Consider the following 14,095-nt stretch of genomic DNA (forward strand, 5'->3'; position numbering starts at 1 on the left):
ATACTGGCTTTGACAAAAATAATTTCCAAAACCTGTAAGACAATGAAAAATTATCACAGTACTTAGCTTTCTCCAAAATTAAAAGAAAATCTTTATGATGTTGAAGTTCTAAATAGTACTGAACTTTTTCTAACACTAGGACACATATTTTAAGAGTTCTCTTTGTGGACTAAAGAATTCAGAACTCAAAACTAGTATGCTGACACATTGAAATACAGATCTACTCATTCCCTTTTATGAAGTTCCTCAGAAATATTAAAAGTTTCAGGCTCTGAAACTCAGTCCAATTCTAACTCATACTTAAAGGAATATTCTGTGGCCAGCACTGTGGTGCAGTGAGCTAAGCCTCTGCCTGTGACACCAGCATCCTATGTGGGTACTGGTTTCCTGGCTGCTTTTCTTCCAATCCAGCTCTCTGCTATGGCCTGGGAAAGCAGTAGAAGATGGCCCAAGTCCTTGGGACCCTGTACCCATGTGAAAGACCGGGAAGAAGCTCCTGGCTCCTGGTGTCAGATTGGCACACCTCTGGCTGTTGCAGCCATCTGGAGAGTGAACGAGCAGATGGAAGGTCTTTCTGTTTCTCCCTCCCTCTCTAACTCTGCCTCTCAAATAAATATTAAAAAAAAAATTTAATGTAATATTCTACCTATGCTCTTTAATTCTTATGAATGAGAAATACAGTAAAATCTGAATGGTTTTATTTTCAAATCTTGACTCTTTCTTTTGACGATATTATAGTACTGCTAAATTTTAACATAATATTGAGAATTTGTGACATCTCTAGGCAAATACAGCACACAGGGAGAGAATACAATAGGTATGGAGATCACTAACAACATCTATGAATTAACAGACCTCAGAGAAATGCATAGTTTTGATGTGAAATAATCTCTATTGGAATTTTTCCCAATTCACACATTAAGGAATCTTCCAGCAAATACAAAGTTCTCATACAGAAAAGATGTTTCACTCATATGCTTCAAACTCAGCATGTCCAAAATTAAATTAGGCACCTAGTCTCCCCAGGCTCATCATGCTCCTAGACTCCTTCTTCGAGCTAAGTGCCCACCAACACCTCAAGGCCATGTAAGCACAAAGTGATCTTTGTTTTCTGCCCCCCCACTTCGTTCCTGTAGATCAAACCGGCTGCTAAGAGCTACTGCATCGGCCCAGTCGGCCTGCACACTTCTACACCTTCACTGTGAGGTGACTAGTTTGGCTCAGGCTCCCAGGGAGAAGGGAATTCGTATAATCTATAAGGACCAGTACTAAAACATGTAACAAGTTAAGGGCTCAGACACGAGGACTGGACACTGAACTACCTGACTGGTGGGACATAGGCAGTAAGAGATGAGTCCCATAAAAAAAATAATTAATTAATTAATTAATTTAAAAAAAAAAAAAAAAAAAACAAAGACAGGGCCTGCCGTTGTGGAGCAGCAGGTTGGGCCGCCGTCTGCTATGTCTGCATCCCTTTTGGGCGCCAGTTTGTGTCCCAGCTGCTCCACTTCAGATCGAGCTCCCTGATGACGTGCCTGGGAAGGCAGCGGCCCTAAGTGCTTGGGCCCCTGCACTCACACGGGGAGACCTGGAACAAGCTCCTGGCTCCTAGCTTCGGCCTGCCCACACCCTGCCTGCTGCAGCTGTTTGGAGAGTTAACCAATAGATGAATGATCTCTTTCTCTCTTTCTCTGTCTCCCCTCCTTCTCTGCAACTCTGCCTTCCAAATAAATAAATGAATCTTAAAAAAGAGATACAAGTCAATCCAGATATAGATATGTAATTAAGTATAACAAGTAGAAGCAGACACAGGGTATACAGTGAGCAAACAATTGATAGGGTGGTAAATTTTCCTTGGAAGGACAAGTAGAAACAGAAAAGGTTTCATATAGAATGCTGTGGGTTGAATTGTGGTCTCCAGAAAAACACGTTAAAGTCCTAACTCCTGACACCTATAAATGTGACTTTATTTGTAAACAAGGTCTGCAGATGAGATGAAGTTAAGGTCACACTGGAAATCTGGACACAAGGGAAACCATGTGAAAAGAGAGGCAGAGATTACAGTGATGCAAATACAAGGCAAAAAAAGATCAATATTGTTGGCAATCACCAGAAGCCAGAAGTGGCAAGGAAGGATCCCCCCTAAAAACTTCTGAGAGCATCGCACTGCTCACACCTTCATTTTAAACTTCTAGCCTCAATAATGGTAAGAGAATACATTTCTGTTATTATAAACCACCAAGTTTGTGGTAATTTGTTACAACAGCCCTAGGAAACTAATACATGGAGATTGAGCTAAGGATTCAAGTATTTAGCCCTATCAACAGTGAAACAGAAAGGACAAAGACATGAAAAAAGCTGGGACACTTGGTCATGGCTTGGCCAAGCCATGAAATGAGGAAGGGAGAAAGTTAACGGAATCTGTGCCATACTAAGGGAACTGAGAAGACATTAAGGAAATTTGAGTTTAGAAAGATGACTGACCAGAAGCTGTAAGGTATACAGATGAATAGAGTTCAAGACTGATGACAGGAAGAATAGTTAGAAGAATATGCTAATAACGCAAATAAAAATGACAAGGATACTAAATAAAGTGATAATAAAATTAGAGGATGAAACAGATTTGGAAAATAATATGTCTGGCACCGTGGCACAGCGGGTTAACTCCCTGGCCTGGGGCACCGGCATCCCATATGGACACCAGTTCGAGTCCCAGCTGCTCCACTTCCTATCTAGCTTTGCTATGGCCTGGGAAAGCAGTAGAAGATGGCCCAAATGCTTGAGTCCCTGCACCCGTGTGGGAGACCCAGAAGAAGCTCCTGGCTCCTGGCTTTGGATTGGCGAAGCTCCAGCCATTATGGCCAATTGGGGAGTGAACCAGCGGATGGAAGACCTCTCTGCCTCTCCTCTCTCTGTGTAACTCTGACTTTCAAATAAATAAATACATCTTAAAAAAAAAAAAAAAAGAAAGAAAATAATACGCAGCCACCATCAACAGAATATCAAAATTGACAAAACATGGCTTGAATATTTCAATGGATGCTGGCGCCATTCACCGAGATAAAGAACATAATAAGAGACAGAATGAACTTTAAGTCAAAACCTGTCACAAGAGATACGGGAAAATATATAATGTCAAAGTGTGAACACACAAGTACAGGAAATACGACAATCATATACACATATGCAACCTATAACAGAGCACCAAAATTTATGTTATATGCAAATGTTTACAACTGAAGGAACAGATAACAATAATAGAAAGAGACTTCAATAGCACACTTTCAATAATGGATATAACATCCAAACTGATCTACAGGGAAATAGAGACCTTAAATAACACTTCAGACCAACTTTATGATTCCATTTATACAAGGTATCTAAAATAATCAAATTCGGGGCTGGAACTATGGCGCACCAGGTTAACGCCCTGGCCTGAAGCGCTGGCATCCCATATGGGCACCGGTTTGAGTCCCGGCTACTCCTCTTCTGATCCAGCTCTCTGCTATGGCCTGGGAAAACAGTAGAAGATGGCCCAAGTCCTTAGGCCCCTGTACCTGTGTGGGAAACCCGGAAGAAGCTCCTGACCTTGGATCAGCGCAGCTCCGGCCATTGTGGCCAATTGGGGAGTGAACCATCGGATGGAAGGTCCCTCTCTCTCTGCCTCTCCTCTCTCTGTGTAACTCGGACTTTCAAATAAATAAATAAATCTTTAAAAAATAAATAAATAAAATAATCAAATTCATAGAGTCAAAGCATGAAATGGTGATTGCCAGGAATTAAGATAAGGGAGAAACGGGGAGCTACTAATCTAGGGACATGATGTTTCAGCTAAGAAAGATGAAGTTCTAGTGATCTGCTGCACAGTGCTATACCTAAAGTAAAACATTTACACACTTAAAATAGCCCTTCAATAGTAGCCATCAACAGCCAGTTGATTCCTGCTCTAAGAAATCCAGGGAAGGGGATTCTCTAAGAAGATGCTTTAAGGTAATCGAGCAGATGAGTATCAAGCCTATCACTCGCCCCATTATTACCTCAACCAGAGTATTCTGCATAAATTCGAAGAACAGTTTCACCTGCTAACACGTCGAAAACAACCGGTCTGTATAAGCTCAAATACTTTTCACAATACATACGGTCTTATTTTAACTAGACCAAATACATTTTTTTTTCATAATCTAATGGCTACTGACATTGTGACTAACTAGAGTGTCTATTCAAACATATTAATAATGCTTGCCTGTGAAATCCAGAAACTGGCCTCGAGAAAGCACAGTAAGCCTCAGCTCTAGGCTGAGTGGGCTTCAACCTGATTAACAAAACATGAGAACCTCTTGACACAATACTTTACCTCTTTCAGATCTCAGCAAAATATTTTGTAGCTGCGTCCAAGAAACTATTAGCAGACTTGAAGCCAGCTTCAGCACCTGACTCAGCAGCCCAGCCTCCCTTTTGCACTCCTTAAAAACCTCAGACTCTCCTTGCTAAAGCAGGACAGGGAGCCAAGCTGAAGCTAGGAGATAAGAGCCTCTTCCAGGTCTCCCAAGCGGGTACATGGAACTAAGCAATTGGGCCATCCTCCAGAGCTGAATCAGAAGGAAAACAGCCAGGACTCGAACCCATATGGGATGCTGGTATCGCAGGTGGCAGCTTTACCTGTGATGCCACAGAGCCAGCCTCAGGATGGTAATTCTTGAGACCTCAATTCTACTACCATCCTCATCAACTGGTAGATTAAACTTTCTCTTTATTCTATCATCAAACCTTGTCCTCATTATTCTGATTTGGCACCATTAGCAAAGACAGGACTTCCAGTAACATTATGTGACTAGGACCTGCCTCTTTTGCCATCTCCCCCACAACACGGAACTACTTACAACTCTCAGAACTCTCCAAGCTTATCTTCTTGCCTTTGCTAATGATTTCCTTCTGGTGGAATGTACTTATGCCATTCCCCCATCTTCACTCCTGTCCCAGTTCCTTCAACCAGCACAACTTCTACTTGTCCTATTCAGGCTTCATCACCCCTGTGATGTGTTTCTCAATCTTCCGGAATGGTTTAGGTATCTCCCCTCTGTGCTCCCATGGTAACAGGCACATAGTTCTCTCCACGTGATTATGACATCTATTGCCCAGCCCCTAGAAAATGAAGGCTTTCATACATCTTCTTACACTATATGTTTACCAGATGCTCAAATGAATTTACTGTATATATTTCTGGTCAAACTGTTAGAAATTCTATTCAGCAATCTCTGCCTTTCCTGAAAATCCAGAAAATAAAAAATAAAAATTAAGCAAATCTTCACTACAACTCTATTTCAAGACTGGATCGCCTTTGTTCAGTTTTCCCATGCACACACTGAGTTTAAGCGTCAGCTCCATGAGACAAATGAGCTCTCTCTAGCATGCACGCAGCAACAGTTTCCCTATATCAGGAATTTGCCACTTTAGGTGCCTATTCAAACAAGAGACTGCTTTTTTTTCCTTCTATGATACAACTCTCATTTTCTGGATCAATGAGACTTCAACATTCAGAGACAGAAAAGGCAATTTGCGGGGCCAGCACTGTGGCTCCCTCGGTTAATCCTCCGCCTGTGGCATCAGCATCCCATATGGGCGCCGGGTTCTAGTTCCAGTTGCTCCTCTTCCAGTCCAGCTCTCTGCTGTGGCCCGGGAAGGCAGTGGAGGATGGCCCAAGTGCTTGGGCCCTGCACCCGCGTGGGAGACCAGGAGGAAGTACCTGGCTCCCGGCTTCGGATCAGCATAGCTCCGGCTGTAGTGGCCATCTGAGGAGTGAACCAAGAGAAGGAAGACCTTTCTCTCTGTCTCTCTCCCTCACTATCTAACTCTATCTGTCAAATTAAAAAAAAAAAAAAAAGGGCAATTTGCTACCTTAGGTTGGAAAGATATGCAAATTAGCCCATCCTCCACATACCACATTATGGCTCACCCCACCCAATGGAACCATCATTACTGACACATGTTAACTAGTACCATCCTAAAAATTGTAACCTGAAGTCTGTATGTTTATGTCAATACCAGTCTTCTCACTAAAACAATACAAACAGATACAAGGGCTAATCCTTACCAGAGAAGATTAAGAACAATCCAAACTTCACTGTAGCTTATGTGAAACAATGACTGCTTTATTTGATAACATCATTATAAAGCTGTCAGATGATTATAAATTCCTACTATAATACAACCAGTCTATAATTAGATTATTCTTTCATTTTACCTCTCAATATTATTTCCCACCTTAAACTATGGGTGAAAAAGCACTCGCTTGAACAGAACAACACCCATTACTAAATGAAGCAGGGCCAAGGCAACAAGTTACCCAACACACCTATTTTTGCATGCATCTTTGATGTACCCAGAGAAGGCTCCTGGGCAAGAACAATAATTTCTATGGCAATGCTGATGCTCTCAGAAATGAGATACATTTTTAAGGATGACAGCCTGGGTCTGAAAAGAATAAGAATCTACTGTCAATTCATTGAGAGCTTTATGGCAAGAAAGAAGTATTTAAAAGAAACATTGTAAGATGATAAAGAGGAAGTTCCTTCCAAAGACAAAATGCAGATAGAAGCTATGTGGGGTAGGCATTTACTGTAATGGTTAGGATGTCACTTGAGCACCTGATCCATACCAGAGTGCCTGGGTTTGAGTCCCAGCTGCACTTCTGACGCTGGCTTCTCACTAAGGTGCACCCCAGGAGGCAGCAAATAATAGGTTAAGTACTTGGGTCCCTACTTCCCACATGGGAGATCCAAACTGAGTTCCCAGCCCCAGCTATTACAGACATTTGGGGAATGAACCAACAGAAGATCTCTATTTCTTTTTCTCTCTCTCTTTCTCCTCTTTTTATCTCCCTTTCAAATAAATTTAAACAGAAAGTACAAGCTACATGATTCAAATATACTTCTATTATTTTACTGATTACAATTTCCTGATAAAGTTGTAATCACCCAAAAGTAGAAAGCCAAGTCATACTAAAAAATTTAAAGCTAAATTGTATAAATTAGACAATTACATCTCTGCACATAGGTAATTCTTTTATAGAATATATTTTAATAATCAATTTAAAGTCCTTAAAAATTCAAAACAAATATCAGCTCAACTAAAACAAATGAAAATTACTTTCTTTCCTTTTTCTACAATTTATTTGAAAGTCAGAATTACAGGGCGAGAAGGAGAGAAAAGACAGAGACCTTCCATTCACTGGTTCACTCCCCAGATGCCCACAACAGCCAGGACTAAGCCAGGCTAAAGACAGGGGCCAGGAGCTTCATCTAGGACTCCCACTTGTGTGGCCAGGGCCCAAGTACTTGAGTCATCCTCCACTGCTTTTCCCAGGCCATTAGCAGGGAGCTGGATCAGAAGTGGAACAGCCAGGACTCGAACCTGTGCCCATATGGGATGCCAGCATCACAGGCAGCGTCTTCACCCACTATGCTACAATGCTGACCTCCCTCAATTACTTTCATATGGAGCAATGTTATTTTTTCAGTAAAACAAAAAGATAACTAATAAAGAAAATAAAGATAGCTCTCACATTTGATCTGATTGAATCATGAATTTGCTTTAGTTTCCAGTAAATACTGTTTTTGTTTTCTTTATCTCCCTTTGGGAGATATGTCTAAGTTCTCCACCCCTCTTAAATGACAAAGAAATTAATGTCAAAGGATAAGAATGAGCTTCTATTATTTTTGTGACCATTGTCCAAGTATACTCTTACCAGAGAACTATATAGAATTAACAATCACCTACCTTATGAATCCAGTTTCTTCAGAAAGCACAGTCTAACATAATGCTATTAAAGATATTTCTGCTACAGTAATGTGTGTTTGCTCACCTACAAGCCTAAGTAACATTTATTAGTATTTCTGGGCTAAATTTCAGCTAAATTCTTTGCAAACATAATTTATTTTAAAGGAAGATAGGTTTGGGGTTTTTTTTAAATTTGTTTAAAGAATCAGGTGAAAGCATTTGGTTCTAATACAAAAGAAGAAAATACTTAGCAACCAACCAGTTTTAATTTATTTTTCTGAATAACATCTTTGTTTTCTTTTTGGTATTTCTCCATTTTCTTTTTGGTGTTGTCCAAATCCACATTGTTGGTCAAGTTGAATACTGCATCAGAAAGGAAACAATGACATCAAATACAGTTTCAATGTCAATCTTGAACAGACATCATAAATGAAATGTTCACCACAGTTCTTTCTCATCAGCCTGTCCTTTGGTCAGTCCTACAAGTAGCCCCCAGTCTGCTTCCTACTTTAGAGACTAGCTCAAGTTATGGCAATCATGTTTTCTGAGGGAAATATAGACATCTGCCAGACAAATGCACAGAATGTCTACCTTATCAGGATCACTCCAGACACCGAAGATCCATGCTTGCCATAATCACATTAGATCTGATTTTCATGGTCTTCACTTTAACTTTAAACAATATTACTCATATTTTTAAATAAAAAAGTAAGTCTGAGACCTACCACAATGGTCAGAATCAATACTGCAAAGAATCTGTGCTCCAGAAATTTTAAAATGATACAGAAGAATTTTTAAAATCGTATAATTTATATCAAACAAAAACCAGATTTTGTTCACTTTCTAACTGCCTCCAACAGCATGACTAGGCACAAGCTTGATTTATTTCCCGTGTAGTCTAGATCTGCAGAAGTATGAACTACAAAGGAGCTGAAACCTAAGGGGGAAGGTAAAGGATAAACTGGCACCCAAAGCTTGGCATCCAAAGCTTACTTTCCCAACAGAAGTCACTGAGATATGTTCCAACACTGCTAAATTTTCAATGAGTTAGAATTTTCTTTTAATAATTTCAACTCTAGATAATTTGAATTATAAATGCCATACTCCCTTCTAATTTACATAAGCATAATGTTACTGTAATACTCTGAATCAAAGAAAAAAGAAAATTTTCTCTTGGTATGTATGGACTCCTATAAGAGGCAGGCATTTCATGGAATGGTTCAGATGCACCCTGGGAGACATGCGCATTCCACACTGAAGTGCCTAGCTCACGTCCCAATTCCAGTTTCCTGCTAAGGTGCATCCAAGGAGAGAGCAGGTGACTGCTCAATGGTTGGTGCCCTACCATGAAGGTGGAAGTCTGGGATTGAGTTCCCTGTTCCTCCTGGCTTGGGCCTAGCTAAACATTCAGCATCTGGGGAATGTATTAGCAGATGGACAATCGATCTCTATCTCTTTTTTTTTTTTTTTTTTACTCTCTCTCTCCTCCTCCCTCCTAATAAATAAAACTTTTTAAGGTTTTAAATAAACGCACATTATAAAGTACAACCCCATTACCCTATCCTTTACAGCCTGAATCAGCTCATGAAAGAATCCATTTCATTATTCATTCTACCCTTTCTTCCAGTTACTTACCACTGCTTTCTGCTTCTTGTCCTAAAGAAGAATCTACCTTAAGTAACTGCTGTGTCCTCTAGTGTTTCTACCTGCTCCTTCCCCACCTCACGCTTCCCCTTAAGCAATAACCATCTCAAGGAGTTCCCAGACTTGCATGTTACAGAAGCCTGTAAGAGCTGAAAACCAATCCTGGAGGACTGAAATAGAACTGCCTGTTCTCTTGAATAAGGCTAACAGACTCAAAAGACCAATTGGATCCATAATCCCATTTTTTATAGAAAGCTCTTATTTAATAAATATATATTTCACAGGTACAACTTTTGGAATATAGCAGTTCTTCCCCCCATACCCACCCTCCCACCCTTAAACCATCCACCTTCTACTCCCTCTCCCATCCCATTCTTCAATAAGCATAATAATCTCATTTTTTAAATGAAATTTTATTCTACTTGAAAGGCAAAAAAGACATAGACAGAGGTATCTCCCATACGCTGGTTCACTCGCCGAATGCCTCCCACAACCAAGGCTATGCAGAACTCAGTCTGGGTCTCCCACATGGATGGCAGGGACCCAACCACCTGCTGCCTCCCAAGGTGTGCATCAGGAGGAAGCTGGAATCGAGAGCAGAGCCAAGACCCAAAATGGGTACTCTATCTTTGGGATGCAGGCATCCTAAGCAGTATCTTAAGTACTGCAGTTAATGCCTGTCTCAATCTCATTTTTATCTCCTCAAAAGACCAATTGAATTCAGAACATTAATTTATCTTAATCATTATTGAAAATCTAGGCTTATTTAGAGATATAGCCAAATTCAACTCAATCCTGATGTGCAATTTTAAAACACACGGGGAATTGAGAGAAAATGAGAAACAATAGCCCTCTAGCTACTTCTTCGGCTTTTTAAACACTAAGTAGAGACAGAAAACAGTAATGGTGCTAAGTCACAGAATGTGGGTAGGATGCAATGTGGTGCACTGCCCATTAATCATACTCTGGTCCTGACAAGAAACAGAGGTTCTAAACAAGGAACACCCTCAGAAAGATACCTGTGATACGTTTGCTAATATGGTGGTTTCACTGTCTTTGCTAACCACTCACAACTTACCCTTTCCATTCAATAGGCCATCCTCTGAGCTCACGACAGCCCAACCTCGACATCTGCTAGATATAACCAGAGTAGGTTTCCTCTCGTTTGTGTCTGAAAGACTTCTTTCTCAAAACTTTTCTTGAACAATACATTCTATATAGCAAACACCTATGGAATATGTCTGACACTTGACCTAATTACTCCACTTAGCCTTCTACCAACTTTATGAGACATGTACCACTCTAATTTCCACTTTACAGATAAGATTAAACATACCAAATAACTTGTCTAAGGTATACAGCTAATACATGTTAGAACCACGATTTTAACATAGGCTACCTGATTCCAAAACCTGAACTTGTATCTACAGTACTAGTTGTGTTGTTTTTCTCAGTATCTGAAAACCATTGCTAGCCCAGTTCAACATCCCTCTCACCTGTCTAGGCCCCACACTTTCCCATCTTTGTACCTATAATCAAACTTCCCCTATACCTACAGGGTTTACCTTGGTACCAGTCTCAACCTTGGACGATTGTGAATATCCAGATCTAACTCACCTTCCAGACCAAGCTTAAACACCAGCTCGTCTTCATTAACTTACTTTACAATCGCTCTCAGTCTCTGAATACCCACAATGTATTACCTAATATCTCCTTTAAAACCTGTTTAATTATTTCGAATGTACAAATCTTATCTGATGTGTTAGAATGTTCCTCGAGGAAAGACTAAGTCTGACTCATCTTGATTATTATTACTATTACTTCTACTTCACTCCTATTAGAATGACAAAAAAAAAATCACAGTCACAATACTAAATACTAGTAAGGACATGGAACAACAGGAACTCTTATTCACTGCTGCTGAGAAGGCAAAATAATAAAGTGATTTTGGCAATCTCTTACAAAACTAAACCTATTCCACCATATAATCTGCCAGTCAAGCTCCTAGGTATTTACTCAAATGAAATGAAAACTTATATCCACACAAAAACACGCACATAAATGGTTACAGTAGTTTTATTCATAATTGCCAATACTTCGAAGCAACCAAAATATTCTTCAAAAGGTGATATATAAATAAACTGTGGCATATCCAGGCATGGAATATTATTCAGCATCAAAAAAAAAAAAAAAAAAAGGATGGCCGGCGCTGCGGCTCACTAGGCTAATCCTCCGCCTTGCGGCACCGGCACACCGGGTTCTAGTTCTGGTCGGGGCGCAAGATTCTGTCCGGTTGCCCCTCTTCCAGTCCAGCTCTCTGCTGTGGCCTGGGAGTGCAGTGGAGGATGGCCCAAGTCCTTGGGCCCTGCACCCCATGGGAGACCAGGATAAGTACCTGGCTCCTGCCATTGGATCAGCGCGGTGCGCCGGCTGCAGCGCGCCGGCCACGGTGGCCATTGGAGGGTGAACCAATGGCAAAAGGAAGACCTTTCTCTCTGTCTCTCTCTCTCACTGTCCACTCTGCCTGTCAAAAAATAAAAATAAAAATAAATTAAAAAAAAAAAGATAGGGCCTGAGCTGTGGCGTGGCAAGTAAAACCTCCACCTGCTGTGCCAGCATCCCATATGGGCACAGGTTTGAGACCCAGCTGCTCCACTTCCAATCCAGCTCTCTACTATGGTCTGGGAAAAGTAGTGAAAGATGGCCCAAGGCCTTGGGCCCCTGAACCTGTGTAGGAGACCTGGAAGAAGCTCCTGGTTCCTGGTTTTGGATCGGCCCAGCTCCAGCAGTTGTGGTCAATTGGGGAGTGAACCAGCAGATGGAAGACTTCTCTCTCCCTCCCTGCCTCTGCCTGTCTGTAACCTTTTAAATACATAAATAAATCTTAAAAGAAAAAGAAAAAAAAAAAAAAACAGAAAACAAACAAACAAGGTAAAGAGCCGAGAAAAATCATGAAGGAACTTGAAATGCACGTTACTGAGTGAAAGAAGCCAATCTGAAAAGATGTATTTTACCATCTATATGACATTATGGAAAAGGCAAAATGATGAGAGTAAAAAGATCAGTGATTGTCAGGGGTTAGCATGCAGAGAGGGATCAATGAGCAGAGCACAGAAGATTTTTAGGGTAACGAAACATTCTTTATGGGGGTTATCCTATATCATTATACATTTGTCAAACCCATAAAACCAACACCAAGAGTGAACCCTAATGTATCTATAGACTTTGAGTGATAACAGTATGTCAAAGTAAGTTCACTATTTGTAACAAATCTACCACACTGGTTTAGGATGTTGATAGAGGTGGAAGCTGTGCTGGTGTAAGGGCAGAGGAATTATGGGAATCTCTACTTTCTACTCAATTTTGCTGTGAACCTAAAACTAAAAAATAAAGTCTACTTAAAAGAAAAACAACATAAATCCTCCCATCATGTAAGACTCAAGAAGTACTTGCTGAATTACCATAAGAGGAAAAATAAGCTAATGCTAATATTTATCATTATTTTTATAATTATAGTTAATTAAAGCAAGCTTTATTATTATAGTTTGAACATGACAACATAAGAATACTCAAAAACTACAGAAATAAATAATCAATGTATGAAGCTACTGTAAAGCAATAAAATTGATATCCTAAATAGAACTCTATTTGAATATTTAGCTGTTTTTTTTCCCCTTGACAGGCAGAGTATACAGTGAGAGAGAGAGAGAGACAGGGAGAAAGGTCCTCCCTTTTTTTTTTTTCTCCGTTGGTTCACCCCCCAATGGCCGCTGCAGCCGGCACACCACGCTGATCCAAAGCCAGGAGCCAGGTGCTTCTCCTGGTCTCCCACACGGGTGCAGAGCCCAAGCACTTGGGCCATCCTCCACTGCACTCCCTGGCCACAGCAGAGAGCTGGACTGGAAGAGGAGCAACTGGGACAGAATCTGGCACCCCAACCGGGACTAGAACCCGGTGTGCCGGCGCTGCAGGCGGAGGATTAGCCTATTGAGCCGCAATGTTTAGCTGTTTTTTAAAAAGCACTTTCCATTAAATAGAAATGGGTAAACTTAGATCCTAAGTGAAACTGATCTGTTTACATACAATTTTTTTCTTTTATGCTTATCAAAAACTGACAAATTATAATAAAAGTAAAATAATCAAATCTCTTATTTCATTTTTTAGGAAGCAAAGGTAATAGCAACATGATAGACAAAAACATAATCACAGATAAAACAAATACCTTTCTTTTAAAAGAAAGAATCATGAAGTGAATTACTATTTTTAAAGCTTTTCAGAGGAACCAAGTCTTGTTCGTGTCACAAGGAATCAGGTTGGTATAAGAGCCCTGAAGAAAAAAGAGTAGACGCCAATCTTCTATAGCAACCGTTTGACCTTTATCTGTTTACTGGTTTAGCTCAGATGTCGACCTGCCTTTAGTGAGGTCAATTAAAAGCAAACAAAAAATCTATTGTATTTTGTGAAAGATTTAACGCTATTTAAGTGCAATTTTGAAGTCTTTTTGACATGTAGAATTTATCATTAAAGCCCTTAGGAGTTTCTCACCCTTCTAAAATAAGTATTCTATGCACCAAAAGAATAATCTATTTATTATGAAAATTAAAAAAAAAACCTTTGAGATAATCCCTGGGGCCAAAATGAACAAGAAGCTTTACGTAGAGAACGTCATAACCAC

General features: G+C 40.2%; 1 protein-coding gene across 1 annotated transcript in view; it reads right to left on the reverse strand.

Annotated features, from left to right (window-relative positions):
• MNAT1 (MNAT1 component of CDK activating kinase) overlaps positions 1-14,095 on the reverse strand; it is a 224,839-nt gene that overhangs the window by 130,434 nt on the left and 80,310 nt on the right. Inside the window, exon 4 of the mRNA XM_002719546.5 lies at positions 8,036-8,139. Within this exon, the coding sequence (XP_002719592.1) occupies positions 8,036-8,139 (104 nt within the window). The remainder of the gene's footprint in view (positions 1-8,035; positions 8,140-14,095) is intronic.

The sequence above is a fragment of the Oryctolagus cuniculus genome, chromosome 20 (genome assembly GCF_964237555.1).
Source record: "Oryctolagus cuniculus chromosome 20, mOryCun1.1, whole genome shotgun sequence".
In the NCBI taxonomy this organism is placed as follows: Eukaryota; Metazoa; Chordata; class Mammalia; order Lagomorpha; family Leporidae; genus Oryctolagus; species Oryctolagus cuniculus.